The sequence below is a fragment of the Cygnus olor genome, chromosome 2, assembly GCF_009769625.2.
Source record: "Cygnus olor isolate bCygOlo1 chromosome 2, bCygOlo1.pri.v2, whole genome shotgun sequence".
NCBI lineage: Eukaryota > Metazoa > Chordata > Aves > Anseriformes > Anatidae > Cygnus > Cygnus olor.
In genome coordinates this window covers 1,888,930-1,908,448 of record NC_049170.1, presented here as the reverse complement: position 1 = coordinate 1,908,448, position 19,519 = coordinate 1,888,930, and the positions used below count along the sequence as shown (strand labels likewise).

Here is a 19,519-nt window from a genome sequence, read left to right as displayed (position 1 = left end):
TGGGCTCAGCAGAGCCCATCCAGATCAAATTCTGTATACAGGATGTCAAATCAGATTATTAAATGGCCTTAAGCTCTATAAATTAGCTAACTATATAACTAAAGTAGATAGCTATATAACTGGATACACTCAGTGACATTAAATGCTAAAAGATCATGTGGGAACCTTTGGCCTTCCTCACTAACTCTCATATTTCCATTTGGTATAGGCTGAGCAGGGCAGAACACCCTGCCCATCTGGGGTTTGAGTAGAAGTTCCTCTCATTTATTCTTTTCTCATTCTTGTGCCCATCACAAGGATATCTGGGCACTTTGGTTCCTTAGCATTCTTGCACAAGAGGGAAAAGAGGGTACCTGTTAGTTAGTCATGGAAAATTTTTAACGACTCAATCACATTTTCCAGTGACTCTCTGCACTTACATGAATTGTTTATTAAGCCCCTGTGTTTAAGATAGTAACCCAAACTTATGCAGCCAAAGCCTTCAGGCTGGAGCTCTTTTTTCTTCACTATAACCAGCTGAGAGATATCTCATCTATGCTAAAAGTCCAGGTTCCCTCACTAGAAGTCAGACTGGACTTCTTCAATTTTCAAATAAAGACTCATTCTATCCTAAGAAAAATATCTGGTATTTAAAATAAGTGGCATGTGAAATATTATTCTAGAGTTAGGGAAGTTTGTGCCATTGTTATGCTAAAAAGGAGTTCGTCTCTCTGCGTCTGAAGATATCTGCCAGATCAATGCAATTTTAGAGCACATGCCTAAGAGGCATTTCCAGCACACTAAATTAAAAATAAATCACAATAAGCTTGCAAAAGTTCTCACACCTTGCCAGAGCACTGGTCCACAGCAAGAACAGTGAGTCAGAGGAAAATCCCATAAAAAATCAAAAGTAAAAACTTCCCACTGACTCCCAGGAGTCTGCAATAGGGTCTTTTGTCTTTGCTGAACTTTCAGTCATTTTGGCCTGGGGCCTCCCCAAGGCTCACTGCTCAAATTTCCCTGTGCTTGAAAGGCTCAGAAGAAACCACTGGGAGAGAAAGAGGCCCAGCATGGGCTAAGTTTAGCCTGGCAGGTGTCTGCCCACTTCAGAAACCTTCAAATATGCGAGCACGGGAGGGAAATTGCTCTCTAAAAGTAGTTCTACTGAGATGCACTGCAGGCCAATAATAACAGCGGTGATGACAATGGGAATATGTAACACCTGTGAGGAATGAAACTGAGGGGAAAAATAGGTTGGAGAGTGAGAAAGATGAGAAGGTGTTGGGAGGTAGAGCCCATGTGGTGGCCATGTACAGCTGACTCGATGCCTGATCTTGGAGTCTCAGGCATGCCCGTGGAAAGAGTTCCCACTTCTTTCTCCAGAAAAACTTGGCCAAATTCCCAAGGCGAACTTTAGACATCCTGAAAGGTTTCAAAGTGACCAAGACCTGCATCTTCCCCATGTCTTACTAAAACACAACATTATTTCGCCTTACAATCTGGACATGGTACAGGTACGCTACATGGGATATCCAGACAGACTTTCTTCTGAATCAGACGTGTCCTTATTAGTTGGATGCCTTCATTATGTCTCAGGGCATCAATTCCTCAGAGACTATGAGAAATGGGCTCCACAGTGATTGCTGTGCTGCATGGGTGGCTCAGGGACAACTCTGTGCCACCTTCTATCTGATGCACTCTTGACATAAATCTTCTTTCCTGGTGTAAATCCAGGGTGAGGCAAATTTATGAATGGCAAAAATGCCCATAATTCCCTCTCCTGTTTTCTCTGCACCAGAGGGAAGGGGTTCATCAATATGCTGAAATTTGAATCATGCCTGTCTTACCTTGGGCCCAACAAATGGCTTTTTCTGGCAAGAAAAAAAAAAAAAAAAAAAAAAAAAAAAAAAAAACCACTTTCCTTTGCAAGCCCTGTTGTATCATGCTTTCCAAGGACCTGTGTTGCAAAGCACCCTGCACTCCTGCCACCAGTCAGCCACGAGTTTACCTGCTGCTGAGCCTCCTACAGAATTTGGGGACTCTTATTTACACACAAAATATCCTTCTTCCTCCAGAGGTACACTCAAAACCACTCTTAAACTATAAAAATTCAGAAAATCAGGGCACGTGTACCACAACTGCTGATTGCACACACAAATGCCCCAAAAACATGCCTACAAAACCTGAGTCTCACAGGCTTGCCTCTCCACAAACACAAAGGTGTCACATGCAGCACTACCTTCACTTGAACTCACATTCAGATATTCCGTAATTCAGATATTACTCCCATAAAGTGAATTTCTTTAATACAGCCACATTTTAAAGAGAGTCATTTGTTTTCTTTCTCATGCACATCAATACAACATATTTACCCCACAAACAAAATCCTTTTTAACCACAAAGTAAGTCTTGCTTTTTTAATTCCCCCATCTCTAAGCCCTTCTCACACATATGTTCACTGCTAACTCATAAATTTCTCCTGTGTTCAAACTTATTCTGGAATATACTCATTGCAGTCATTTCAGCCCAAAACGAATTCTTCAGCCATGTACACAAACTGCTCTGACAATCCCACCTAGAAGGGCATTTGTTGTTGAAATGCTATTTGCCTGCTTATTTCCCTTGTGGCTGCTCCCATCCCAGATGCCCTTACATCTTTTCTTGCAGAAAAAGAAACTTCTTTTTTTTTTTTGACTGTTCCTACAGATGTTCTGAAGCCTGCAGGGCTTCTCGAGGAGACCAGGTTTCACAAGGCTCCAAGACCAGTGCTCCACAAAAATAAGCTCTGACTGTTTTTTCCCCAGGCACCCATATAACTGCGTGCTGCTACAATAAGCATATCAAGTAATAGCACAGGACAATGTGGCTATTAATGTTAACCCTATATAGCAAGCTGTGCTCCTTCCAGGTCCTCACAGAGGCCAGCTGTCTCTGTGTGACCTTTTTGTGCCCAGGACTTTGGGAACACGTCACCTCAGCTAACTTTGGTTGCTGAAATGTTGGCACCCAGCTACCTGTCTCATCTTCCTCCTTAATGGATCAGCATCTCCCGAAGCTGATTCAGTCCATACCGAGATAGGTGCTGAGCATAAAGGCAAAAACCAACCCTTTAGAGAGTTTTTCTCTGCTGGTTATAGATGACATTTAGGGTCAATGACCTACTTTGCAATGGTCTTTCCCAATTTTTGTGTTCATTGCATTAAAAGATTTTTCCTGTTGTGTGTCAGCCTAATTGTTTTCAGGAGAGAAGAATTTATTTCTGGCAACATGTGCCCCCCTAGACAGCACTCAGTTGGGAATGAAGGATACCTATATGGAAACAACAATCCTCTTGCTACAGAATCTCCCAGGGACAATCTGTTCTCCAAAGTGAAGCTCAGGGGCTGTTCTAGTGAAACACTTTCTTAAAAAAGCATTCTCACAAATTCAGCCAAACTCTTACAGAAAAACAAACAAATGGAAAACAAACAAACAAATAAGCAAACAAACAAAACCAATTTTCTGTGAGTTTCAAGCAACATTCCATCACATCCCATCTACTTTAAAAAAATTAAGTATTGAATCAAGTACCATGGGGATGTTAAGTTAAAATCTTTACAATAAAACTTTAGAATAATTCTACTTACTTAATGGTACCTCACATCTAGGTTAATTCAGATCCCAATAGAGACCCTGATCTTGACCAGGAACCAGCAAAAGAAAAGACAGGAGAACCTTATATGATTCTGGAGTGTAAAATCAGGCCAATGGACCATTGTCATGACAGTGTACTGTAAAAGTTGGGTAAAATTAAATGAGAAGTATTTTCTACTTCCACGGAAATATCATAGTTTTGAGACTTTTTACTCTCTAAAATCAAACTGAAAAAAGGTTTAAAACTCCAAAAAATAAAATTGCATAATAAGGTCTCAGAACAAATATTGATGATTGAGACCTCCCCATCAAACACAGGTTTTGATCACTTTTAACATTTTGTTTTGACGTAAGTTTGTTTTCATGATGTTTTTTAGCTATAGATTGTCTTCTGCATTAAAAACAACCAGTTACACCCTGGAATGCAGAACTGGGATGTTTGGAGAATTTCAAATCTCATTAAATCATTTTTTTTCAAATGTTGTACAATGATCTAGGGAGGTATTCTGATCTACACCAGATGGCCTGAGCTCCACCAGAGCTAGGTTTATGGAACAGGAAGTAGTATATTTGCCAGACCCAGCCCCTGTGAGCAAAGAGCTTCAATTTTAACGAAAGCGTTTTTGATGAAAAAACATTTAATTGAAAAATTCCCATGAAAATTTTTCTAGAGAATATCATCTCCCCTTTCTATGAGTTTTGGGAAAGAAAAGTACCCCAGCCCCAGACCATGAACCTGCTAATGTGTTCCCTGGTCTGAGTTTGTATATTCTAGGTAATGGCATACTCTCCAGAAAGATGAAGAGATATTATCAAGGGAGCACTGGATTTACTTATTTTTTAGAAACTCAATACTTATTTTTTAGTACTTTAGAAACCATTAGGAGAGTCCATAGTTTCATATTGTACTGGAGGGAAAAATAATAATTTGGATGGGTAAGTGTGTAGAATGAGTAGTTTAAAAAAAAAAAAAAAAACGCAGACATGGATTGATTTCAAATCCTATTTGGATGAAAATGTATTTGATGATTTTTATATTGTTGTGACTACAAAGATGAATGTCTATTTTTTGTGTGTGTGATCTTTTTTATTATCTTTTTTTTTTTTTTTTTTTAATTTATTACAGCTCCACTGTTTACTGGACTTAGCTGCCCTTCATACCACAATGTCATAGTATCCTATCTGAATATTGCCATAAAGTAATGGTATCCCAGCTGAAGGTGTCAATGCCCTCTAAGAGAAGTTATTGCAGTTGCCCCCTCCTCCTTTTACAGTGCAGGAATGTTAAGTACAGGGACAGTAACAAAGATCTGCATACCACCATGTACAACTTGTCCAAGGTCATAGTGAAAGTCCTGCTCACAGCCCACAGATGCTGATGTCATGACCCCAAAAACTTGCCCAAAACTGAATTCCTGGTAGTTAGACTTCTTCTTTCTGATTTTTATTTAAATATTTATAAATATTTAAACTGAAAGGTTTGCAAGGTTCTTACGATTGAAGGCAGAACAACTCCCCCATTCCCCCCAGTGCTTCCTTTGTTAGAAATCCCCAGCTGCAAGAGTCATGTCCATGTGGAAGAAGCAAATGGTTTCTACAGCCTGATTCACGAGCTACCCATGAGACCTGTTGTGGGGTCCTCAGCAGGTATGTTGAGACAGAGTGACCCCAGTACAGGGTCCCAGAGACATATGTCCCTCACCTCAGCGCTGAGCTGGTCCCATGGATGGCAGTGGAGCTCTGTGCTTTGCTTTCTTTGGCATTGCCTAGTCTTGTCTCATCTCTTCTGGCTTACCGTAAGCATAGGTGATCAGCAGGACTCCCTTGTTTGTTACCCTATTTCTTGTAGGAAAAATGAATTAATCTGGCTGCTTTAAACTAATCAACAAACCAATCCTCATTTACATGCAGTCATCACCTGGCATGAGAAAGAAACCTGTGAGATGGTGCAGAGCTCCCCCTAATTTCTCCAACTTAAAGCATTTCTTTTGCTTTGCAAAGAAATCTTCCCATGCCTCACAGAGTCTATCTGCCACATGGTATTTACTGTGCAAACAGTATGGAAAAGCCATTCCCAAAAACACATGCAGGGGTTTCTGATACTCCCTGTGAATGTGTGTACTGCAGAAGGAGCAATGGAGAACTAGTTATTTTTAGATCTCTATTTGCTTATTTCATTGTTATAAATCATGATATCACTTTTTGATAGTCCATTTCATGGTTATTTCCATAGGAACATGTTACATATTTTCTTTGTCATTCTTTGAGGGAAACCTCTTTTTTTTACACAAAAAAGTGACTTACCTGCTGAAGAGACAATTATCATGGTTAAAAACATCTGAAAGGGAAACAGATACCCAGCCTCATTTCAGGAATTACCTACTTCGCAACTTCAAAACCTGGGAAGTTTCCTACATTTTGGCAGTTCCCTGTCAAAGGGGTAAGTCACTGAAAAGGCAAAGTAATGTTAGGCAGGCAGCCCAGAGGCTGATTTCCATGGACTAGAGTAGTGGCCTAAATACCGTCAAAAACCTGTTTCAGAAATGCCCTTGCAAACGTAATCTTGCCACTACGTTAGCAAGAGCTTGGGAAGCCCTGCTGAGATCAGCAGTGGTTCTTTCCAGCAGAGACCGCTCTAAAGGAGAGGGAGCAGAAGGTTCATGTCCTTTGGGGGAATCCTTGGGACAGGCCCTACGAGTAGCAAATCATTCGGGAAATCTGTATTTTTGCCTGAGTTTCTCTCTGACTTCCAAAACACACACACACACACACACCAAGGAAGTCCCGGGCTGGTGATGTCTACCAAAGTGATGTACTGCAGGAAGGCAGCAATGAGTCCAATGAATACTCTGAGCCTGCTCCAAGTGGCCTTGGCCAGTGGCTAATCAATGGCCAGCCCTGAGTACAGTCAAGCTTTCTTGGCACCTACCTATAATATTCCCTGCAGAGGAACGTTAGGTTCCCCATTAAGGTCAGTGAAAAGTTGCAAGCAATGAAATTTGCTACTTTGGGTATTAGAAGGGAAAAACAGTTCTGGACATCCTCACACCAAACAAAATTCAGCTTTGGGCTCTCTGTTTAGCAGAGCCCTCAGTGAATTTGCTTCAACTCTTTCTCTACCTGTGGCAATCACCTTTACTGTCCACTTTCTGCACAAACCCAAGAGCTACTTTGGGAGAATGTCGTCTCACAGCACTGAATGTACGACCAGAACCACCAACAACCCAAGCCCCACCAGCCCTGGCTGCTTCCTCCCCTACCAAGTTAAAAGATACATACTTTGATAGAAGCTGGGTTAAATTCAACTTCTTTTTTGGGTTCTGGTTCTGCTGGTTTAGGTGCTGGTTTGGGCTCTTCCTTCTTAGGTTCAGCCTTCTTAGGTTCAGGCTTCTTTGGGGGCATGCTGGCTTGCTGGCAGGCTGCTTTAGGAAGGGAGAGAAGGAGACAGACAGGAAAGGGGTGGCTGCTGCAGGATAAATCACCAGCTCACACAGGTCTTTATCTCTGTCCAGTCTCCTGCAGTCACACATTGTATCGCTCTCAGACCTGTCACATGCCAGAGCTTACAATAGGGCCGCTGCTATAAAAGGACAAGACATTTACCCGGCTATTTTAGAGCCCTCCGATAGGGCATTGTTATGAATTAGCACTTATATGGAAAGAGTTGGAGGATTTTAGGGCTGAGGATGGCACTGGCTCAAGTATTTTTGGTGTGCATTTGCACGCATGTACGTGTGCAAGGGGGAGGTTAGGTTACGGTCCCACTCCCAGTGATGGGTTTTGGCCTCCCCAGGGCTGTGCTGACGCCTTCTCAGCTCACCTGCTGCAGATTATCACTCTTTTTCAGGCTGGTTGGCACCCCTGGCCTTTGTTGTGCCATGGTCCATCAAAAGGCAAGCCCTGGCTTATATATTTAGATATGAGGATGGAGCAATATGGGAAGTCGACCATCATCATAACAGCTGCAGGGAAGAGTTCATGTCCCAGATCACACAATGGTCTTTTCCAGGCAAGGTGCAAAGAATCGCTATTGCTTATAGCAAAATGCATGTAACAAGCAGGGATACGCACACACACATGCACACACAGTCTGGGATAAATAACACTGGGTGTCTGTAAGTACAGCCTCATGGCTGAGATTTTCCAAACTATTTTAGAGACTTCAATGCCAAATTCCCATTAAAATAACTAAGATAAGGATATCCATTCAAAGCTTTCCTAACCCCAGCCTTACTTAAATAACCCTTTCAGTGCCAGCTGGAGTTAACAGTTTTCAGATTTGTGTTTGCTTATGTCATTTTTCTAAATCAGAATATCACTCTCAGAGAATTCATTTCACATTCATTGCACAGATTATTTTTCTCCCCCCTCAAACAAGACAACTGCTTTCCAAAATGCAATGTATTTGAACAGAGGTTCTCTGCTGGTCTTTCAAGTAAATATAAGTTGAATCATAAATGTCTCTCTTTTACCAAGTTGCTATGTCATCCTGGTAATCTCTCACTCAGACCCCTTTGAGACCTTCCTGTCCCAGCGCTGCACTCCTTAGTTCTCTGGTGGCTCTGCTGGAAGAGTGCATGGGCTTTATCCTGCCCAGCATCTCCCAAATCATGGCACATCCATTACTGGCAGCACACAAGCAGCTTTGTAGTGTGACATGAGTCCTACACAGAACGTTGCCACCCCACAGAGCTGTTGTCTCCACCACAGATTCACCAAGAACATTTGGGGAATGACAGGGAGGCTGAGGAAGGGCTGGTCTTTGGGTCTGAACACCACAGAGTGCACTTCCAGGCACATTGACTGTTGACAAGGCCCTCATGAGCAAACTGGAGAGGTGTTTTAGTGTTTCAGAGACAGCCTGGAGAACATTTTCCCCCGCAGCCTGTTACCTTCCAGGGAATTCGATTCTGGTCCCCTCTGTAGAGCTGGTAATAAAGAAGGGATGTCTCTCCACAATAAGCTGTCCAGAGCTCTATCTGTGTCCTCTGCCAGACTGTAGTCCTGCCAATTCTCTTCATTTCACCATAGCCACGGCCCCACCCTGACAGACCCCAGCAGTCCCAATCCACGTGTTTGCATGGTCACCTGGGGAAGGATTTTCTGACAGCAATTTATCAACCTATTGATCTCCTAAAAATCAGCTCAGCCAGGGGAGTGTTTCAGCTTCCCTAAGGTAGAAACCTACATTCAGTGCCTGGATCATAGGGTGGGATTCGTTTGCATTGGAGATGCAACAGAGATGCACCAGCTGATCCCACCCAGCCTTCAGATGCCATTGCAGGGACATCCGTCTCCCACGGGGTTTTCACCAAACTGTATACCTGCCAGTCCCATACACATCTCAGTTAGAGTAGGATATCAGAAAAGGCTGCAGAAACCCCTATGTAGGCTGTAGGCAAATTAATCCCAACCCCTGTGACTTTTTGAACTACAGGACACCCACACACTCTTGGAGTGGACAGTGTAGACTGAGGCATCTCAAACGATGCCAGCTACTTGCATTTAAGTGGTGAGCAGGGATACAATAAGAGGCAATGGGCACAAACTGAAGCACAGCTAAACATGAGGGGGCACTGGGGCACTTCTTTACTGGGAGGGTGAAAGAGCACGGGGACAGGTTGCCCAGAGAGGTTGTGGGGTCTCCTTCCCAGGAGCCATCTGGACACATTAACGCCCCCTAGGGGACCTGGTTTGAGCAGGGGGGTTGGACTAGATGTTCTGCAGAGGTTCCAAATCATGGCTGAAGGAGAGTAAGAGCTTTCTATCCAAGGAAACACCAGGGAGTAACTTCACCGTGTTCCCCCACTACAGGTTTCTTGATTGTCCTTGCAGAAGGCAGCACAACCCCAGGAAATTCTGCGTTCTGCTAATTCAAAGCAGCAGAACTGCAATGCAAGTTAGCGTGTGCCCTTGGAGCACACAACCACCAGAAGCACCAGAAGAGCATCTGAGCAGGCACCAGCTTAAGCTCACAGGTGTGTTTTATCCAACATGTGAAAAAGCCACCAGGTCTTACTCCTGAACCAAAAATAAAAATAAATAAAAAATAAAAGGCACTGGAAAATATCAGGCAATTAAGATGTCAGCAGCAGTTCAACAGCAGCTTGGGATCTTGTCACCTCCACCTCTGCAAGATAAGAAGAAACTATATTAACAAGGAAGCTCATATTTCACTTTCTCTTCTGAATTCCACACATCAGCCGTGGTTTGTTAGGATGGATTTCATTTGTTTGTTTGGCATTTCTTGTTTTTTGCTTGTTTGTTTGTTTTGCAGATTTTTTCCCCTTCAGCTGTTCTCTATGAAAAACATATTAGGAATATTAGTAAAGAAGGCCCAGAAAAGTGGCTGAAAACAACACCACAGTCTGATTCTCAGACAAAGCTTGTAAAATTCAGTAGTCATACAGTCATAAAAAAATTACTTGAATATGTTTTGCATATATTCATTATAAAGTATATTCATGATATAGATGGCTCAACACTGCTCAGAAAATAAATAAATAAATAAATAAATAAATAAAAGCATTTTGCACTTCTGTCAAAATCAAAACTGTTGGAGCATCTTTTGCCACTTCTTGTAAATTGTCAGATTTCTTTTGGAGGGCAAGTTTCTGGCAATGCAAAGAATTCCCAATTAATTATTTCAGATTTTCATTCATTACCCTGTCTGTCTGTTCTTCTTGTAGACCCGTGGTACTTGCCATCCTAGCTTTTGTTTTGTATATTCATATAAGCCTATCAATGACCCAGATACCCTAACCAATCATATTTCTCACACCTCATGGTATCTTTTTGCTTTGTTTTTTCATCACAGTGTAGTGTAGATGGAAGGTGATAGCCTCATCTATGTGATTTCTGCATATGTGGATGCACTTAAATATACATCGATAAGGCAAAGCAGGGAGGTGTTGCGAGTTTTAAGTACCTGTAGGCCTGGCAAACCACTGCTGGGTGGGTGTTTTAGATCAATTTCATAAATTAAAGACACTCCAATGCCCTGTAAATCATTCTGTAAACAGCCAGATCAATGCAACTAATCCTGCCCTAAATAGCCCATTTATCTCTTCCATGAGGGATCCCAAGAGTCCCAGCAGCTGGAAGAAAAAAAAAAGAAAAAAAAAATTTGACCAAAAATTCCTCTTCCTATTAATAGGTTTTGAAGGGAAGAGGGGTGGAATGTGCTTTTCAATTTTTCAGTCATGCTCACAACAGATGTTAGTGGCAAATCTCAGTGCCAAAAAGCTGTTTTAAAGTTGCCATGGAGTCCTACATAAGAGGCTGGGCTAGCTGTGAATTTTCTGAAATTGTCTTGATCCTCGAGATATGATAAGTTTCTCCTGAGAAATGGGCTGGGATCTTCTTCAAAGAGAGGAGAGCTCATCAAGAAATTTCCCATAGAATAAATAAATAAATAAATAAATAAAAAGACTTAAGAACAAGAGGGGAAAAAAAAAAAAGAATATAAGTGAAAATGAAATATTCTGTTCAAAATACAAATCATTTAAATTTGGGAATGCTGCCACATCACCTTATGATTCACTTGTCCTTGATATGTCTGTCCCTCAGGTCTGAATACATTTACTGCAATTTGCCACACTCCCCCTCAAATGTAGCAGAGGAGATTGTACAGACAGTGCAACTTGTCTCCTTCTGAGGAAAACTAAAACCTGAGAAAAGTTAACAATTTTCATAAAATATTCTTGTGGAATGTTTGAACTGAACTATTTAGGACCAAAGAGGGCTTTCAGATATTTATCTTGTCAACAAAATTAAATCTTCCTTCCCCCCTCCCGGTTGTTATTTTCCCCCACTAAAAATAAAAATAAAATAAATCTTTGGGTTTAATCTTCAATTCTGTCTTGAAAAACAACCATTAATGGAAGCCCTCCAGACATCTTTAAGTAAGAGGTTGAGAGCACGTCAATGATGTTCTCACTCGAACCAAAAGCTGTTGTGCAACTTTTCCCAATATGGAATGCTGTCCTTAGAGTTGTAAGACAGCCACAGCTTGAGTGGCATCCCCAGAGAACAGAGGAAAAGTGTTTTTAGAATATTTGAGACCAGAAAACAATTTATTTTTCTGCTTCTTCAGTCCCCAGCACAACAGATACGTTGCCAGTTCTTGGACACAGAAAGAAAACTCTAAACCACATCTGCTCATACGCTACTCAACCTCTGTACTTTAGTATATACAAGTTATAAATAAAAAGTCAGATATTTTCAAATAACAATAACATTTTAAAGATAGTTAATAATAATAATTAAAAGAAAAAAAAAATGAACAGGGAATTTCCAAGAAGTGTCCTTTTCTCTTCCTATTTTTGGTCAATTGTGGAGCTGGTCAGTTTTTCCACCTATGCCTTAAGACCTGGGAGGTTAAAGCAAGATAAGACGATGCTGGAGTGAAGAGCAGAATGGGTTGTGTTTGTGTGGAGAGAGAAGGATCTGATGGGCTAATTGAGAAGGTGTTTACCTAATGGGAAGCTGATGAGAGTAAAGGTGATAGAATATGGAAATGAAGATAAAAGTGATTTAATTATTTTTTTTCCCCTGTGATTTCTGCTGTTGCTCTCATAATTCTAGGGTGAATCATCTGACCTATATTACTGCTGGTCCCTATAGGAACATCAGCTTGAGAGACAAGCAAAGGCCTGCCCTTGGACCAACTCTTCAGCTGCTATAAATCAGTGAGTTCCACTGACTTCAAGGGAACTATGCTGATTTATACCAGCTGTGGATATGGACCAGAATAGTAGATTGTCTGGCAGCAGCCGTCATTTACTTTTTGACTATTGGGATCAGGAGAACACATGTTTGCTGTTCATCATTAAAAAGACAAACAAAAAAAAAAAAAAAAAGAAAAGAAAAAGAAAAAAAAAACAAAGGAAAGAAAATGAAAAGAAAAACTATAAAAACTACATCTATGTAACACTGAAGATACCAAGCAACACTGGTAACACAAAACTCAATAGGAATGTGGTCTTGCTCCTGAAGAGTTGTGGGATTTGATGGTTAATCAGTATATAGTGTAACCTATTTGAGTAGCACAAGACATGGAGCAGAAAGAAAAAGCTTTGTGCATTACACCTTCAGCAAACTTTGAAAGTCTTGCTGAAAAGCCTGTAAAAGGCTGCAAAAATCAACAGAATCCTTCAGCTCTTTGTTGAAAGGAAAAAAGTGTTAATTGTTATTTAAAAGGACTATTAAACAGTCATTTTACTGGCTTCATGATAGCCTACTTCTTTAAGCTACAGTTATCTTCAGAAGATCATTAAGTTCTTATTAGAAACATTGTGGGACAGTGATGTTATTTAACTTTAGCATCAGTGAAATTCCTACCTTTTAAATGAGCAATGAGCTATGTCTTTTCTTCATCAAGATGAAGTACTCCCAGACAATGATTCTTTCCAACTTTTGGTCTATAAAACACGTAATATGAGTGTCCTTCTGGAATTGTCTCTCTATATACATATTGGCAAAGGAAGTTTAATGAGTTCAGAATGGAGCCTTAGTTTTCAGATGTTTAAAGTGAAGAAATTCCACATTTCCATACTCTAACAGCCCATTTCTTGCCTAGGGGGATATTGCAATTTTCAATTTTATTTTGGGAAAGGTATAAAAATAATGCATTCCTTAATTTCTAAAGGGAAAAAATACCTACCCCCAGCCTCCATCCATCATAGATTTTTCTGCACTTGTCTCTGGGGCTAAACAGCCCATAAATATTCTGAGAACTGTTCTTGTTTGAATAATTATGGGCTACAAGCAAGTCTACTGATGTTCTTCTCAAGGACAAAGTAAAATGATCAGCCTCAGAGACTGACAGGTTGAGAACAGGTTTCCACCTATACTACTATCAGTGTTTACTTAGGAGACAATAGACCTTGCCCTAAAATCCTAGAGTGGATGCTGAAGGCAGAAGAGGTAGATGCAAATCAATTTATCCAGAAGTCTCTTCCACCACAACTATTTCAACATTACTTTTTTTTTTTTTTTCAACTTTACAAAATCCATTATAAGGAAAATCAGATACATGCAGCTGATTTCAGTGGGGCTGTGGCATTTTACTCTCGTCCTTTCTGATCTTTTGCTCTCTCTTTTTTGGTACTGGATGAGATCAGCAGCTCATATGGCACTGCGACTATTTTTACTGCCTTTGACTGTCCCCACTTGTACTGCAATGTGGCTGCTGTAAATTTCAAAGCTGAGTGTTTCAAGTTGTTACTAAACCAGTACCAGAGACAGCTGCAGTGCAAGGGGTGGACAAAGGTGGATTTCTTCCTTTCTCCCTGACTGTGCTGCTTTCTGTGACATTAGCTGGAAAACAGTCCCAGGGACCATTAAGTAGAAGCTATTCTCCTCTAGCAAGCTGAAATGATTTCACAGAGATCTAGCTCTGTACTAGGAGAATGACCCCAAAGATTCAAGTGTTACATGGAAGGAAATAATAATAATAATAATAATAATAATAATTAATTCACAACAACATCTGAGAAGAGGACATCAACAGAATCTGGCCACTGTTATCCACCGCATGTAACTGAGTCTCTGGTTTTCAACTTGAAAAATCTAGTCAGGGCCTGAAATTGAGTGTTTCCTTGTTTGAATGAAAACACAAAATGGCAGCAGGTTGTTATGAAAGCAAAGTTTGCTTCTGCACAGGATCTACAAGTGAGCTTTTCCTCCTTCCCCCTAAATACACACACTCATTAGTATTATTTTCCATTAGGTTCCTCTTCAGGAACTAATAGAAGGACTACAATGGAAAAAGGGCAAGCCACCACATACTCCTGAAAATTTGTCTTTATCACTAGTCAAAGGCTCCTTGAATCTTCCCTCTCCAATTGCTAGACAAGAAACCTCAAAGGCTAATCAGGATATCCAGTTATAAGAAATGAGCTCCAGCCAAATAAAATTATAGTTCAGGCTGTGAAGTTGTAGTAACTGCTGCAGTATAGCTGTATGTTCAAAACCTCTGGGATTAGCAAGGCTTCCAGACTGAGTGTGAGACTCCAAAAGCTCTGTTCCAGTTCTCTCAGAGTGACTGCAGAAGTGATATGCATGATTTTCTGGGGCGCTCTCTCTATCCCACTCATTGCCAATGCCCCAGCCCAGAGTCCATTGGGGAAGTTTCCTGGACATACAAAATGATAGCAATAAGCATAACTTTGGGAAGCTCTGAGCTTTTCTTATTTCTTGATGTGATAGGAGATGGAGATGGAAATCTCACATCACAAGAAACAGATTTCAAAAAGCCAGGCCTCTGTTGGAACTTTCTTTGCATCACCAAAGACCTGGTGATACCTGGCTTATCTCATTTCTAGTTCCCATAGGCCAAATCCTGCTTGGAGAGGGGCACTATCAACTTAAAATGCACCCTAAAGACACATGATCAGCCCTGTCACTCATTTCTCTTTTTCTTTTTCATTACCAGAATAACTTAAATTCTGGACCATAACAAAAAAAAAGGAAATTTTAGCAGTGTTGATTAAAATAATTTATCATTTTTCATTACCATTTCAGTCACAGGACCTGTGACCTATCATTTTAGTCTCAGGTCTTGAAGTCCTAGCATAAACCAGTCCCAGACTGTTAGTTACAGACATGGAGAACAGAAGTGTATAGAAATATTAAATAAAACATAGAAATAAAAATATAAAAATTCAGAATAGACATGCACATGAAGGGGGACAAGGAGTGTTTTTTGTTTGCTTGCTTCTTTGTTTTTGTTTTGTTTTGTTTTGTGTGTGTATGTGTGTAAGGATGGATGATTTGACCAGGGCAAAACAGAGAATCTGTGATAGAACTAAGAAACATATTTCTTGAGGAGTTTCCATGATTTAATATAAATCCTGGGAGCTGAATACGGTTGCTGCAGAAGGCACAGTATCTATGTGATGGGGACATACTCATGAAATCTTTCACATTTTTACAGTGGGTAATTTCATTGGTGTTGATGCTCTTTTTCCATTTGTTTTACCAAGTAGATGGGGTATCAAAAGGGAACATGGAGTCCTTTTTTGTGATGTCACACATGTAACATTAATGCCACTTCCCAAAATACTCCGCTTTGGTTTTTATGCAGTGGAATTTCTGGCCTGGTTGTGAAATTCAACCCACCCCACGAAGGTCCAAGGTCCGTAACCCAATCTGAATCGACAGCTTGGGAACAATAGCCACACGGTGACGGCTGGCAGAGGAATGCCAGGAATGTCCTGGGCTGAAGGACTCAAGGGCCAGCACTGCTCTGAGCTCTCAAAGCCCTGGGGACCCTCCACAAGGCACTGCTTGCCTGCTGAAGCCACGGAGGCGTGAAAGGAGAGCTGAAATCTGGCAGCTGAGTTGGTGCTCGAGTATGTGCAGAGCACGTGGAGTTTCAGATCTGTGTGATATGTAGACACATCTCAGCCCGTGAACAAGGAATATGATCCCATGCTAAACACCCAAGCATTCATACCCAGGACTTGCCCTTGGGTGTATTTCTAGTTACGTTTCATTCTCTGCCTTAGTTGTCATCTTAACCTCTTATTTTTTACGTTGTTAATCATCTGGCATGTTTCTTAAGGAGCTTGAGACATTTTTTTAAAAAGGTGTCAATTTTTTGTGTCAATCATTATAATAAATAAATCAATAAATAAAAAATAAATAAATAAAATTCCTTGTACTTTTCTTTCTTTTTCCACCAGTTTTTTGATTTCACCAAGAGATTTCCCACATACAGACTAAAGAAGCTGAAATAAGATTTGTGCAGATATCTAATGACTAAAGACTGAACATGCTCTATGGTTGGCCAGCTGATTGTCTGCTAACATTCTAATCTGAGATAACCAAGGCAGAGATTTTGGGATCTGGAAATCTCTGTGTCAAGAGTCAGTTCTATTTAATATGCATTTTTCACTGGGTAGGCCAGTACGTATCACTGGCCTCTGAAGTGTTCAGACTGATTTTTTTTCCTTTGACACTGTTCTCTGCTGATCACAGAGAAGGTCTAATGATGAATACCCTTCCACAAGGGCAGTACATCCAAAGGACTCTTTTCCCCTTTCACCAAAATCCTCATACACTTCTCCAAAGTGTCTTGAGTGTGCTGACCTACCAGGCATCTGCCAAACACACCCATCTGACTTTGCCCAAGAGACCAAAATGAGACTACTTTGTAGTGGGAAGACAAATGTAGGTGGATTGGATGTTGCAATCATCCTATGACTGATTTGTTAGAAGACACATGAGAAACACAATTGGTGTTGTGGTCTTAGCTCTTCTTAATCCTTTAATTTTCTGTTTAAAGAGATGCCAAGAGAACTTGGTGCTTGTGGGATTACACTGTTTGTGTAGGATGTATTTAATTGCCAAAACTTCCCCCTAAGACACAGCCTATTTGAAGTGTATCTATGAAGCAGGCAAAATCTGAAAATTAAAACAAAAAAGCCCACCCCCACAGAGAACATCCCAGATCTTTGTAGAAATTGTTGATATCAACAAATAAAAGGAGAGGAAATAGGTGACAGCCTGATCCTGCTCGTTTTCAGTTCCAAGAGTTCCTCCAGAGATGCTCTTGTGCTTTAACCCCAGCAGGCCGCTAAGTACCACCCAGCCACTCACTAACTCTCCCCAGGTGGGATGGGGGAGAAAAATGAGAAGGTAAAAGCATGAAACAGATAAAGACAGTTAATATACAGACAGCTTACTAGTTATAGCAAAAGCCATGCATACAAGCAAAGCAAAACAAGGAATGAATTTGTTACTTCCCATCAGCAGGCAGGTGTTCCATTTCTCATGATGTGTAATAGTTTCTTGGGCAGACAAACACCATGACTTCAGATGTCCCCCCCTTCCTCCTTCTTTACCCCAATTTTATTGCTGAGCGTGATGCCACATGGTACAGGACATCCCTTTGGTCAGTCCTGGCCAGCTGTCGTGGCTGCGTGCCCACCCAACTTCCGATGCACTCCCTGCTGGCAGGGCAGTGTAAGAAGTGCAAAAGTCCTTGACTCTGTGTAAGCACTTCTCTGCAACAGCTAAACATCAGTGTGTTATCACTGCTATTTTCATCAAAAATCCAAAACACAGCATCATATAAGTCTCTACAAAGGAAAAACAAAACAGAACAAAACTCTATCCCAGCTGAAACCATGACAGATTATATTGTACAGAAGAAGACCAATAAATGTCATGGGGAGACGGTGTGTGCAATATGAAGTTGAACTTGAGCTACTCCAAGGGGACAGTGAGATATGTCCCTCTCTGTGTCTGATTCTCACAGAAGATATCATTCTATTTCAGAAACAACTCATAAGTAATGGTCCATGAGTGCTGCCCATGGAAAATCCTGCCCCCAGCACATAGAAAGACAACCCCTTCTGCCCTAGAAAACAGGAATGTATTGCCAGGGAAAAGCACTTGACAGCAGCTGAAGACATGTTGGGTATCCCTGTCAAGATCTCAAAGGAGTGTTTGAGTGCACATCAAAGCCTACGTATGCTGAGATGGAGCACACAAGCAGACCTTGGGCTCCAGCTCATGTGATAAGAGACATGATCCCCAGGAGCCCAAGCCAGTCACATCTTGGTTTTACAGCACACCACAAGGACGTAACAGAAGAAGATGGTTCCTGGAAAGAATGCCTCCAATTCATTCTTGTTGACATCAATAAGCCAGAGATATGCTTGACCATTTAAAAGTATTTGCAAAACCCAAAGTGGTTCCGTAAGAATGTTCTGAGGTTCTGATATCAAAGCACATTTTCTTGTTGTCTGGATTGTTAAACTGACTTATCTGGAGCTGAAATATATAAATTTGTGTGCTTGTATTGCCACACACAGGCCTATGAACATGTGTAAGTTACGGTGTAAATACATACACATGTAAAAGGAAGTGAAAAATATATTTCAATGAATCTGTCAAGGAAACATTTGCATTTATGAATATATATGTACATGAATTTGTGCATATTGCACAAACATAATCTTATTATGTATATAGTCAATATAAAAGTATTAATAACAGTCATTATAATATACATTCAAAATCTGTCTGTAAATTTTTCTCTTGAATTACCAGAGGACTTTATGCTCTTTCAGTATTTTCTGACAGGAGCACTGAATAGAGGCAATATTCCTGAAATTCCTGGCACAGAAAGAATGGTAGAAGAAGGTCTACACTCCTTCTGGCAGGATGATGGAGAGCTGGGACTTGGTAAAGGAGGATTAGAACAAAATTGAGAGATTGGTCTGCAAGCTGAAAGTGGTGATGATGGTTTCTTAGAGTTCAGCTCAGATCTGAGCAGTTGTGCAGTCCCTGGCAGCAAACCTTGCAGCAGGTCCTGTACTTACTGGGCAGGGAAAGACCTGTGGGGTGAACAAGTCCCAGTCCCATGGGCATGAGTGAAATGCTGCAATTGGTTCAGAGCTCCTCCAGTGTCAGTGCAGTAGGAACCTCCTTAAACTTTTAATGGGATTATTGAACATAGGATAAGTAGTTCAGTGTATCTTCAAAAGATAGACAACTGTAATTATTTTATCATTTATCATTTTTAGATTTATCTAACTGTGCAGGATAAACTTAATGAAACGAAAGCAGAGTACTATGTGGAAGCGGACACTGCTACATCCTGTTCGCTGTCCCCAGATGGTAGAAACATCTGTAGAAAAAGAGAACAGCCTACAACTGCTTGTCTCTGAGCTTTATCCACTTTGTTTACTCAGTATCAGTTTGCTTGGGACCTTTCCCTGTACACAGCCTCTCAGATAGCATAGGAAAACTATAGAAAAAATAAAAATGTTTTAAGAAAGATAAACTAGTCAGATAGAGGACCTGCCACATTAATTGTCCAAGTCTCATAGAGGTGTTTTTTTTTTCTTCTTTTTTTTTTCCTTTTTTTTTTTCCTTTTTTTTTTTCCCCACT

The 19,519-nt window shown here is 40.8% G+C and overlaps 1 protein-coding gene across 1 annotated transcript in view; it reads right to left on the bottom strand.

The window, feature by feature from the left end:
* The window catches only part of MYL3 (myosin light chain 3), a 36,359-nt gene extending 29,273 nt beyond the window's left edge, over positions 1–7,086 (bottom strand). Inside the window, exon 1 of the mRNA XM_040549641.1 lies at positions 6,892–7,086. Within this exon, the coding sequence (XP_040405575.1) occupies positions 6,892–7,014 (123 nt within the window). The 5' untranslated portion in view covers positions 7,015–7,086. The remainder of the gene's footprint in view (positions 1–6,891) is intronic.
* Positions 7,087–19,519: the final 12,433 nt, after the last annotated feature.